Raw genomic sequence first — 13,131 nt, forward strand, 5'->3', positions numbered from 1 at the left:
GACGAACTACACCAAAATGGACGACGTAGTTATCCACCACACCGTGGCCGCCGTATATTACGATGGACTACAAAACAATGGCCGCCGCTATTTAAAGACATTCAGTTGTATTAATATGTATACTTTACACCCCGCTCATTTCCCCGATGAAGCCACGAGGGACGTGATGCAATGTATGGGAGGAGCTGGATTTCGAACCGCTGACTAATTATTGTATAGTTTTAAGATGTACGATTCGTGGCTCGAGCCAGCCCCCTCCCTTATTCCTATGGCTATAGAATATGTTAAGATATAGTATCATGTTACCGCTTTCTGACATGGTCTAATACATTGGTTCTTAACCTGGGTTCGATCGAACCCCAGGGGTTCGGTGAGTCAGTCTCGGGGGTTCGGCAGAGGTGACCCATACCCGACTCATATGATTTGTGATGACATGCCCCGCTTGTCCATCATTGGCTGCAGGTGGTCACGCAACATCGCTTAGCCCAGTGGTCGGCAAGCCGCGGCTCTTGTGTGCCGGGCGCCCGCTCCCCTCCCTCCTCTCGGGCGGCAGGGACTCAAATGCAATGATTGGCCAGTCTCGCTGCCACTCACATCCTGATAGCCAGTGATTGGCTGTCAGGATGTGTGTAGGCGGGGCAGCGTGACGAACTTGAGAGGAGCTAGGCTCCTCTCACAGTCCGCCCTGAAGACCGGAACGGCGCGGGAATACAGCGAGAGGAACGCGCGGAGCAAAGGTAAGTGAATTGACACAGGGGGGACTTGGGGACTTAATATGGGGGATGAATTAATATGGGGAATGAATTACTATAGGGGGGATGAATTACTATATGGGGGATGAATTACTATATGGGGGATGTATTACTATATGGGGGATGAATTACTATATGGGGGATGAATTACTATATGGGGGATGAATTACTATATGGGGGATGTATTACTATATGGGGGATGAATTACTATATGGGGGATGAATTACTATATGGGGGATGAATTACTATGGGGGATGAATTACTATGGGGGATGAATTACTATAGGGGGGATGAATTACTATAGGGGGGATGAATTACTATATGGGGGGATGAATTACTATATGGGGGGATTAATTACTATGAGGGATGAATTACTATGGGGGATGAATTACTATATGGGGGATGAATTACTATGGGGGATGAATTACTATATGGGGGATGAATTACTATATGGGGGATGAATTACTATGGGGGATGAATTACTATATGGGGGATGAATTACTATATGGGGGATGAATTACTATGGGGGATGAATTTTCATACCGTTTGTTACAACATATCTATGCGAGCAATCCTTTTCGAGGATGCTGGACATAAAGACGAAGAAAAGGAACAGACTTTGTTGCGAAAATGACATGAGAGTGGCACTTGCCAAGGTAATGCCGCGCATTTCTGAACTGGCCTCTGAAAGACAACAGCAGAAGTCACACTGATTTGCGGTAAATATTCATTATTTTGTTTTTGTGTGAAAATCATGTTTTAATGGTTTTGTTCTTTGTTCTTAATGGTTTTGTTCATTTTGTGCACCTATGTATAAATATATACCTATGTTTTGAATTTTAAAAATCATATTTTATTTTTCCAATTAAGAAGGGTTCGGTGAATGCGCATATGAAACTGGTGGGGTTCAGTACCTCCAAAAAGGTTAAGAACCACTGGTCTAATATGATGACATGGATTTTATCCTGATTTCTAATGTTTCTTCCATTCGCTCCGGTTTCCACCTATCTCTCGGCAAGTGCCCGCTCCTTCTCTGACCACCTTCTCTTCGCCTGCCATTGGCAGGGACGCCTGTACTGCATAATCACATAAACGGTGAACGTGACCTGTGACTCCACCGGGAGCTCACTCGAACCCTACCGCACTCTACGCTGCCCAGCTCCAGACTGAACTTCCTCTCCTCTGGCTCTGCCCAGCTCCAGACTGAACTTCCTCTCCTCTGGCTCTGCCCCTCCCCACGCTCTGGCTCTGCCCCTCCCCACGCTCTGGCTCTGCCCCTCCCCACGCTCTGGCTCTGCCCCTCCCCACGCTCTGGCTCTGCCCCTCCCCACGCTCTGGCTCTGCCCCTCCCCACGCTCTGGCTCTGCCCCTCCCCACGCTCTGGCTCCGCCCCTCCCCACGCTCTCGCTCCGCCCCTCCCCACGCTCTGGCTCCGCCCCTCACATCTAATTGTTTACCAACTTATCAGAAATCTTACGCGTGCTCAGCCAGACTCGGCCCCGCCCCTCATTGCATTTGTTTTACATTTTATCAAGTCTGAGCTTCCAGCCCCGCCTCTCTTTAGACCCTGGCCTTTCCCCTTCGGTAGTACGATCCGTTGCCAGCCCCCTCCCTTCGTCCTATCCTATACCTGTGGCCATAGATTATATTAACCACTTGAGCTCCTGAGGATTTACCCCCCTTAATGACCACGCCTTTTTTTGCTGTTTGGCGCTGCACTAATTCAAATGATAATTGCGTGGTCATGCAATGCTGTACCCAAACTAAATTTACGTCCTTTTTTTCACACAAATAGAGCTTTCTTTTGGTGGTATTTGATCACCTGTGCGCTTTTTATTTTTTGCGCTATAAACAAAAAAACAAAAATTTGAAAAAAAAACAATATTTTCTACTTTCAGCTATAAAAAATATATTGTAAACTCAAAGTTAGTCATAAATTTAAGCCAAAATGTATTCTGCTACATGTTTTTGGTAAAAAAAATCCCGTGCATTAGCGGGCAATCTGGCGCTATTTGGGAGGGACGCTAACACTATCGGAAATCGCCAGCGACACTGATACAGGGATCAGTAAAAATCGGTTCACTGATCAGTGACACTGGTGACAGGGCAGTGAAGGGGTTAACTGGGGGGGGGGGCGATCAGGGGGTTAAATGTGTCTTGGGTGTGTTCTAACTGAATGTGTAGTGCTTTTGTACTCACATTTCTTCTGTCTTCTTCTCTCTCTGGGACGAATGTGCCCAGGCAGAGAAGAATGACATCATATCCTGTCCTGTGTAAATGTCAACACAGGACAGGATAGGACAGGGACCGATCATCTGATTTCAGCCAGACATCACTGGCTGAAATCGAATGATTGATCCCTCCGGGATTAAATGGTGTCACCCGCGGGTCGGCGGGAGCGCGCGCGCCCGCCCCCTGCCGGCGAAAACTTCGGGAGCGCGGAACCCGTTTTAAAATGTGGTTTTGCGCCCCAGTGCCGCCCTGCACACGTATATATACAGTGGCAGGGCGGCAAGTGGTTAAGATATCGTGTCATCTAATCACCGCCTGACATGGAGTAAACACGATGACATGGTTCTAGTCTGGATTTGTAGTGTTTCTGAAAGGTTTCCGCCTGTTTCCTTATCTGAAATGGCTGACTGGGCTTCGAAAAGTTTCGCCCCCTGCTCTGAATCCCCTAGCAGACATCTCTGCACCCCTCCCAGCGGGCTGGACGCATTGCTGTAGAAACACATTGGTGGGCGTGACCTACTTGTGCCCCTGCCTGACAGCCTCGGTGTCCCGCTTGCTGCCCTGCACTCTGGCTGGTAGGAAGAAGCGATCGTGGTTGTACCTGGCGGGGAGGATTCTCTGTATCCCATCGCCATCCTCATGGTGGAGGTGAGGAGGAGGAGTGCGGGACACAAAGAAGGGATGAAGAGTGCAGTTACAGTGTATACTGCTCCCCCGAGGAATGCATGCAGTGTGGGGGATACTCACCCACAGGAAGGTGGGGGCCACTGACTCTTCAAGCTTGAAAAAAAGCTAGGGCTGGCTCCTGACAGCTTAGTATGGGGAGGGGTGTCACCAGACCAGGTGTCTTTACTGGGTGATTTCTCCTCACTTCCTGTTGTGGTGACAACTCTAACCGTTATGTTTCCTCCCACACTAACATGAAGCCTTACCTGTACATCCTGTCCGGTAAAACTGTTGTCACTAGAACAGGAAGTGAGGGAGGAATGCCTCCAGCAGCCCCCTGGATAGAATATCTACTGTATCGAAGTACGAAAAAAAACGAAGAATTTTCGGCTAGACATACACTGCTTGCAGACAAATTGAAGGCCTTGTTCACTCCATACGTGCATGAAAACTGATGAGAACAGAGCGCTGATTTCACTTGCAGAGGCATCGGCTTACCTCAGTTCTCATACATGTCTGCTATGCACAGACTGACATCACATCCTGGGTCATCACCCCCTCATTGGTGATCCTCACATCAGAGACTCCTCATCAGGTTGTCATCATCATCCCCCCCCCCCCATCATCATCATCATCGATTCCTTCATCAGAGAATCCTCATCGGGGACCCCCACCATCAATATCCTATTCATCTGTCCCCCGCCAGCAGTATCCCCCACCCTCAGTGTCCCCCTCATCTGTACCCGACCATCATTGTTCGCCACCAGTAGTGCCCCCTCATCTGTCCCCCACCATTAGTGCCCCCTCATCTGTCCCCCACCTCACAAATGCTCTTCTGGAAGAATGGTCAAACATTCCCATAGACACACTCCTTAAGCTTGTGCACAGCCTTCCCAGAAGAGTTGAAGCAGTTATAGATGCAAAGGGTGGGCCAACTCAATATTGAACCCTACAGACTAAGACTGGGATACCATTAAAGTTCATGTGCGTGTGAAGGCAGGCATCCCAATACTTTTGGCTATATAGTGCAGCTTGATCATTGACTTTGCTAAGGGAACAGTCTCTATTACCTTAGTAAAGCAAACCCATGGGAAGATTCACCTTCTAGATTTTATTGTCAAAGTTTAATTGAACAAGCCGAAGTTAGAAGGTTCTGAGCGCTCCAGTAAATCTCCCCCATAGTGTCAGTACAAAGAAGTTTATTGCAGCTGCTATTTTTTATTTCAATGGTTTTTATTAATTTTTTAAACAGTATAAAACAGAGGCAATAAAACACGCCCACGCAGGGGCTATCAATTGCACAGATAAACAAAATGCAAAAAAAAAGGGGGAAAAACAATGCTCTAACGCCAACAGGGCAAAAGGTACGCCCACGCAGGGGCTATCAATGGCACATAAGTTACAAAACATTAATGTAACTGACTATAACAACTAAATGCAGCTGTCCAGTCACACCAAAAACAGAGTGAGAGAGAAAAAGGAAGAAAGAAGAGAAAAAAAAAACAAAAAGGGGGGGGGGCAAAGAGCAGGGGTCCAAGAGCGCCAATACCGAACGCCATTACATCCCCAGACTTGCCGGGGGGAGTGAGGGAAAGGCATATTGCAACCACGGCTCCCATATTTTCAAAAATTTACGTTGGGAGTCGTTGCGGATACTCGACATCTGTTTGTTGAGCATCATAGCGGTCATACGATCCCGCACCCCCTGAAGAGGGACAAACTGACTCTTCCAGGCCTGAGCAATTGTTCTAGTGGCGGATAAAAACAGATAGGAAGCCAACTTCTGCTGGTGAGCCAAGAGGCCTGGTATGGGGAAATGAAGCAAAGCATACCGAGCATCCCGGCATATGGAGAGATGGAACAAGGTGAAAAGGAGGCCAAACACACAAGACCAAAAACGAAACAGTCTCGGGCATGACCACCAGGTATGCAATACATCATCACGATGGCCACAACCCTGAAAACACTGATCACTACAGGCAGGGTTAGCCCGGGTACCCCAGTACCAAGTAACAATACCTTATAGGCTGCCTCCAGTGTGGTCGTATGAAATGAGCATTTAGCTATGAGTGACCAGCCCTTATTCCAGTCCTCCGGATCCACAGCCACTCCCAGGTCGCGCTCCCACTGAACAACATATGAAAGAGAAGTATGCGACGAGCGTCTGTTCAGAGCTGCATAAAGAAGAGATATAAGGCCCGGAGCGTCCGGACGCTGTTGGCAAAGCTGTTCAAAGGCAGATTTCTGGTACGGGAAAGCAGAAGTACCCCGTAGCGAGAGCAGCCAGTGTCGCAATTGAAGATATCGAAAGAATTCCGCCGGGGGGATAGTCCGGGATTCCCGAAGAGATTTCCAGGTGGGAAAGGACCGAAAAATCAAAGTGTCACACCTGCGAAAAACCGTTAGTCACCCACCAAGAAAACGCCCCTGGGTGATCTAAACCCGGTGGGAAAAGAGGGTTGTTAATAATTGGGAGCAAAGGCAGAAAAGGTGACATCAGGCTACCAGAGTAACGTACCGAGTCCCAGACTTGTAGGCCATGAAGTAACATCGGACTCAGTGCCATAGGGCGCAGGGCAGGGGGAAGCCATAGAAGTGTCGACAGTGCGATAGGGGCACAATTAGGTAGTTCCAACAGGACCCAGAGGGGGACGTCGGAAGAGGCGTGCAACATAGACAGCGGGGCAATCTGGTTCGCTTTATAGTACTTAGTTACATTAGGCACTCCAAGACCACCCTGAAGTCTATGGGCAAAAAGCGTATTTTTGGATACTCTAGGGTGCTTATCGGCTCAGATAAAACGCATTAACTTCGCCTGAAGCAACCGAAGAAAATGAGGGGGATACCGCACCGGGAGTGTGCGAAAATAATACAACAATTTCGGCAAGATGGTCATTTTCACCGAATTAACCCGTCCTATCCAAGACAGGTGCGGAAATTGCCAAGAATGCATAAGAGAAGATAAAGAGCTAAGCAATGGATAATAATTCGCAGCAAACAAGGAGTCATAAGTGGGGTCAAGCGAATGACTAAGTATTCAAGAGAAGAGGAAGCCCATTTGTAAGGGAAATGGGATTGTAGGCGCGAAACCAAATCTGGAGCCAAGGTAATATTGAGGGCGACAGACTTATCCAAGTTGATACGGAGACCCGAAATCAAGGAGAAGCGCTCAAGAACTTGTTGCAAATTAGGAAGCGTCGTCAGGGGGTTAGTAAGAGTCAGGAGGGCATCGTCCGCAAAAAGGTTCAGTTTGAACTCCTGTCCCGCGTAAGAAACCCCCGATATATTGCAATCGGTCCGAAGCACTAAAGCCAGTGGCTCAAGCGCCAGGACAAAGAGCGCTGGGGACAGGGGGCAACCCTGTCTCGTTTCTCGCCCAATAGGAAAGGGATCTGAATGCAGCTGCTATTTTAATCTGCATTGTATTTTTTTTATCTGGTGGCACATTAAGCAGGGAGATGAAGTTGCGCAGCATCGGATTTAAAGCGATTGTAAAGGCTCAAGGTTTTTTACCTTCATGCATTTTTTGCATGAAGATAAAAAAAAAAAAACACCTGTGTTCAGCAGTGCCCCCAGCCCCCTCAATACTTACCTGAGCCCTATCGAGATCCAGCGATGTGCAAGGCTGTCCCAGGTCTCTGCCTCCTCATTGGCTGAGACAGCAAGCTGGAGCCATTGGCTCCTGCTGCTGTCAATCACGGCAGTTAGCCAATGAGGAGAGAAGGGATAGGGCCAAGTCACGGCTGTGTGTGTGAATAGACACATGGAGCAGCGGGTGCCCCCATAGCAAGCAGCTTGCTATGGGGGCACCAAACAGAAAGAAGGAGCCAGGAGAGCCTGCGGTGGACCCGAGAAGAGGAGGATCCAGGCTGCTCTGCACAAAACCACTATAAAGAGCAGATATTTATACACGTTTGTTATTTTACAAAAAAAAAATAAAAAAATGAACCTTTAGTATCGCTTTAAGGAGCTCTTTGAAACCTGGCTGAAGAGAATTACAGAGAACATAAATTAGAAAAAGAAGACTTGAGAAATATGTAAGCTGCAATCACTGATCTTTCTGAAATTGTTAGCTGTCAAGCTGATTTAAAGACTCTACTTTTAGCCACTTACCTGGATCAAGTGTAAAGATTTGGATCTGTAACTTTGCTGGCTGCATGTTTCTACCTTGTTTGTCTCAAAGTATTGAAGACACAAGGAAACTAACGTTTTCAGAAGGGAGAGTTCGGCACTGTTAGTCAATATCAATGCTGCCTTTAAGTGGGTTGCAGTGTATTGCAGAAAAGTGCATTTTTACACAACACATCGCAACTCACCTGGAGTCGTCATCAGTCAATGCAACACAGTCAATGAATTTAATGCGATATTTGAGAGATTTCAATAAAGTTTTAAAAAGGAAAGAAATGTAAACAGTTCCTTGCATTGTAACAATGCAAGACACTGCCCCTCACTGCCACTATACACTGAACTCCCGACCTCATGCTAAAACAAATCATTTTTGTTTTTTATATTCATTTAAATGTAGGCATTTATTGCTCTTTAACATAACTATGATGTTCTTGTGTATTTTAGGAACAAAAGTTTTATAGCTTTAACTTTTTCATGATTTTAAGGATGCCCTGGAGATCTTGGCACGAGCAGCTTTTTTTCAGGGTTCAGAGGTTCGGTATCTTGGTTTCACCAGAGCAGCATCCACACTGAAGTCTCTGCCATACAAACTACAGTCTGTAGAAGAAGCTCAGGATCTGCCGTGGTGTGGTGGGCACTGCAAGTCCATCATTCAGGTATCTGTTGATCATTAAGACCTTGGCAATTAACACATTACTGAGGTGACTGGAGAAAACTGAAAGAAATGTGGAGCTGTTCCCCTTGTAAATCTGAATTCACATGTTTTGTAGCAGGTTAACTAGAATTTAGAATTTGTTTAGTTTTGGCTATCACTTTTTTTTTTCTACCATTTGTAACTCTCCCCTGCTAAAACCTGTTCTCTTTTATGTTGTGCAAGGTTTGTTTTGATGAGATGATGACTTGGTCTTGTGCTAGATCAGTAACTCTACTGACATAAACCTCTTTAAAATGATTATTGTGATCTACCTAAATAGAAAAAGTTAGTTTCATGGTCTGTTGTATTTTTACTTTTATTTTTCAACCTTCTTTGTTTTACAAACAAATATTTAAAGTGGTTCTAGAGCCAAAATGCTAAAAATGTTTTTTTTTACCTGTAATGCATTCTATTCATTAGGGTAAAAAAAAACCATTCTAGTTGTTGTTCTCCTCCTCCCCCATCTTCCTTCCCTAAATACTTTCCTGAGTCCTACATCAATCTAGTGCTGTACTGTCTGCAAATCCTCTGTTTTCTCTCCCTGCTCTCATAAGCTTGGCTATGGCGGTTTGGAGCCAAGCTGCACTGTGTGTTCTATGGCCACTCACAGCCTGGCTTGGAAGTGCATCAGCAGGTGTGCCCCCATAGGAAGCAGTTTTGGTGGCGCACGGAGAAAGGGTGCAGTGGCAGCGCTGGTGGGGGTCCCTAGAAGAGGAGGTTTAGGGCTGCTTTGTGCAATACCCTTGTGTAGAGCACGTATGTATAATATATTTTTTAATTTTAGTTAACTAAAGTTTAAGGCATGACCAGGAGTTTCCAGAGCACAATTGGTTTTCTGAACAGAGAGCACAGCAGAAGGTATCTCCATTCAGATGCTCTGTCATTGATTTGAGTCACTGCCCTGACTGATTCACTTATACAGTATGTGCTAGTTTCAACAGACCCTTTACAACAAAGTGTTGGCAATGGCAAAGTAGTAAAAAAAAATATAGCTTGTTAAAAACACAGCTAGACCAGCCTTTATCAACCTTTTAACTTTTCCCTACCGTGCTATAGCCGAAAGACAGCTACAGCGTGGTTGTCTAGTTGGACGTCCTCCCAGAACCCACCCCCCCGGCACTGCCGGTTATCGCTGTGTCCTACGGACACAGCTGATCACGTGATATGGTAAATGACCAACCACAACAGCCTTTTACCACGTGATCAGCTGTGTCCAATACACAGCAGATCACCGGGTAAATATCGTTGCCGGTTATCAGCTGCACTTTCCTCACGCTGTCACATCATGAGGAAAGTACTGCCGATAATCGGCAATTGTCAGAGAAGTGATCGGCACTGATCATTAGGGCACTGATGATCAGTGCCACCTACCTGTGCTCATCAGTGCTGCCTATCCATGCCACCTCATCAGTGTCCATCAGTGCAGCCTCATCAACGCACAGCAGTGAAGGAGAAAAATGACCTGTTTGCAAAATTTTATAATCGAAACAAAGAAAAACTTTTTTTGTTTCACATTTTTTGCTTTTTTTTTTGGTTATAACGCAAAAAATAAAATGCCCAGTGGCAATTAAATACCACCAAAAGAAAGCTTTAGTTTTGTGAAAAAAAAAGATAAAAATGTCATATGGGTACAGTCTTGTATGACTGCGCAATTGTCATTCAAAGTGCGACAGCTGAAAATTGGCCTAGGCAGGAAGGGGGTATAAGTGCCTAGTAGGCAAGTGGTTAACACGGATGAACCCATGAAAAGAATATGACGTGGTATTTGACAGCTAAGACTGCCCAATTTGACAAAATTATTTTCAGTAGTAATAATGAAATTAAACTAAAACGAATACCAGAAATGAAAGGCAGCGAAAATTGTAGAGCTCCTTGTAGTGTTGGCAGTCATTGAAAAAAAACAGAACATCCCAATGCGTTACATTGATGGTCAGTGGAAAAGGGCCACCTTAGACTGGTGGTCAGTGGAAAAGGGCCTTCTTTTCTATGGGTCATTGAAATAATGTTCCTTACACTGGTGTTCATTGGGGAAGAATGCTCCTTACACTGGAAGTCAAGGAGAAGAATTCCTTTCTTACAGATAGCTAAAAAGATAATTGAATCACAAATTGCTGATTGGTTAAGAAACCCCTACAAATCTCTGAAGGAACCTTTAGGGTTTCAAAGAACTGGGTGAGAAAGGCTAGCCTGGACAGTGTATTGTAGTGAATGAAGAAAAGATAAGCATCACTATACTTTAGCATTGTTAATGGTCCATGACCAAATGTTGGTAGCATAATGTTGAATGCCATTGCTGGGAGATGGGTACCAGAATATAGATTTGATCTGTCAAGTGTTCAATCTTTCTAGTATCTCTGTTTAACCAAAAAACCTGAAAGGGAAACCATTTGAGGCTCTTGGACTGTACAATTAATATCTCACAGTTCTGTCTTCAAATGCATTTGTTTTCTCTGTGTTTAGACAGATTGTTGTTGGTTTGTTCTTATGGAAGTCTGTCTCATTCTTTTGGTTCCTGATACATTCCCCCACTTTTTGTGTTTTAACCTGACATTGAAAAGCAGTAACTCATAACTAAACAGAAATGAAAAATGTGAGCTGGTTATTTTTATATATCCATCAATGTGTGGTTTTGTCTTTTGATATATTTATGTAAAACTTACAGCAGATTTGTTGTGCAGGAAATTTTGGAAGATGGCATTTGTAGAGAAGCTGAGGAGCTCCAAGCCAGTGAGCACTACCAATGTATGGAGGTGTGTGCGCCATCATTTTTTGTATTGTAGGAAATATTAAACATATGCACATACTACCCGAGGTTATACCAACAAAAAATCCACTCCTGCACATACTGTCCTGCTTATAATGAATACAATGTTGGCTGTCATATTGTGTAAATTCCAGGATGCACAATGTGACAGATTACTGTGGGCTACACAGACCTTTTTTTTCAATAATTCTAAATCAGCCCCAGCCGGTCCAGGCAGTGCACATCCAAAGTACCGTATTTTTCGCTCCATAAGACGCACTTTTTTCCCCCCAAAAAAGGGGGGAAAATGTCAGTGCGTCTTATGGAGCGAATATAAAGCGGCCGGTCCGGTATTTCTGCCGCCAACCATGTCAGAATACCGGGCCGGCCGCTCAGCTCTTCTCTCCTGCAAGGCCTTACCTGTTCCTCGCTCCAGCGCTGCACAGCCTTCCCGCGCTGGCTTCTGAGACAGTCGGGTGCCCACTGCGCATGCGCTGCGTTTTGTGAATGGTCCAGGTGTTTTCTGGGACACATGACAGGTGCCAGAAGGCGCCGGGCCATTCACAAAGCGCAGCGCTTCTCGCGCATGCGCAGTGGGCACCCGGCTGTCACAGAAGCCAGCGCAGGAAGAAGAGGGAAAGACAACGCCGCGGACGTGGGAGCGGGTACCTGTCAAATTGAGGTACCCGCTCCCCCTCCCTCCCCAAAGGTCAGCAGTCTCTGGTCATCCCCTGCACTGTCTGCAGTCTCTGGTCATCTGTACTGTGTCCCTGGTATTTTCCCTGTACTATGTCCGCAGTCTCTGGTCATCTCCTGTACTGTGTCCGCAGTCTCTGATCATCTCCTGTACTGTGTCCGCAGTCTCTGATCATCTCCTGTACTGTGTCCGCAGTCTCTGATCATCTCCTGTACTGTGTCCGCAGTCTCTGATCATCTCCTGTACTGTGTCCGCAGTCTCTGGTCATCCCCTGTACTGTGTCCTCAGTCTCTGGTCATCCCCTGTACTGTGTCCTCAGTCTCTGGTCATCCCCTGTACTGTGTCAGCAGTCTCTGGTCATCTCCTGTACTATGTCCGCAGTCTCTGGTCATCTCCTGTACTATGTCCGCAGTCTCTGACTGTCTCCTATAGTTTGTCTGCAGTCTCTGACCATCCCTGTACTGTGTCCGCAGTCTCTGACCATCCCTGTACTGTGTCCACAGTCTCTGGTCATCTCCTGTACTGTGTCCGCAGTCTCTGACCATCCCTGTACTGTGTCCGCAGTCTCTGACCATCCCTGTACTGTGTCCGCAGTCTCTGGTCATCTCCTGTACTGTGTCCGCAGTCTCTGGTCATCTCCTGTACTGTGTCCGCAGTCTCTGGTCATCTCCTGTACTGTGTCCGCAGTCTCTGGTCATCTCCTGTACTGTGTCCGCAGTCTCTGGTCATCTCCTGTACTGTGTCCGCAGTCTCTGGTCATCTCCTGTACTGTGTCCGCAGTCTCTGGTCATCTCCTGTACTGTGTCCGCAGTCTCTGGTCATCTCCTGTACTGTGTCCGCAGTCTCTGGTCATCTCCTGTACTGTGTCCGCAGTCTCTGGTCATCTCCTGTACTGTGTCCGCAGTCTCTGGTCATCTCCTGTACTGTGTCCGCAGTCTCTGGTCATCTCCTGTACTGTGTCCGCAGTCTCTGGTCATCTCCTGTACTGTGTCCGCAGTCTCTGGTCATCTCCTGTACTGTGTCCGCAGTCTCTGGTCATCTCCTGTACTGTGTCCGCAGTCTCTGGTCATCTCCTGTACTGTGTCCGCAGTCTCTGGTCATCTCCTGTACTGTGTCCGCAGTCTCTGGTCATCTCCTGTACTGTGTCCGCAGTCTCTGGTCATCTCCTGTACTGTGTCCGCAGTCTCTGGTCATCTCCTGTACTGTGTCCGCAGTCTCT

General features: G+C 46.6%; 1 protein-coding gene across 2 annotated transcripts in view; it reads left to right on the plus strand.

Moving 5' to 3' along the window:
• The window catches only part of LOC149458768 (DNA-directed DNA/RNA polymerase mu-like), a 175,457-nt gene that overhangs the window by 138,742 nt on the left and 23,584 nt on the right, over positions 1-13,131 (plus strand). Inside the window, exons 5-6 of one of the 2 annotated variants that reach the window (XM_089681693.1) lie at positions 8,264-8,434; positions 11,151-11,222. In XM_089681693.1, the coding sequence (XP_089537819.1) occupies positions 8,264-8,434; positions 11,151-11,222 (243 nt within the window). The remainder of the gene's footprint in view (positions 1-8,263; positions 8,435-11,150; positions 11,223-13,131) is intronic. The other variant, XM_089681694.1, reaches the window with a different exon arrangement.

Source organism: Staurois parvus, unplaced genomic scaffold (genome assembly GCF_062004578.1).
Source record: "Staurois parvus isolate SC_StPar_1 unplaced genomic scaffold, SC_StPar_1.0 ptg000276l, whole genome shotgun sequence".
In the NCBI taxonomy this organism is placed as follows: Eukaryota; Metazoa; Chordata; class Amphibia; order Anura; family Ranidae; genus Staurois; species Staurois parvus.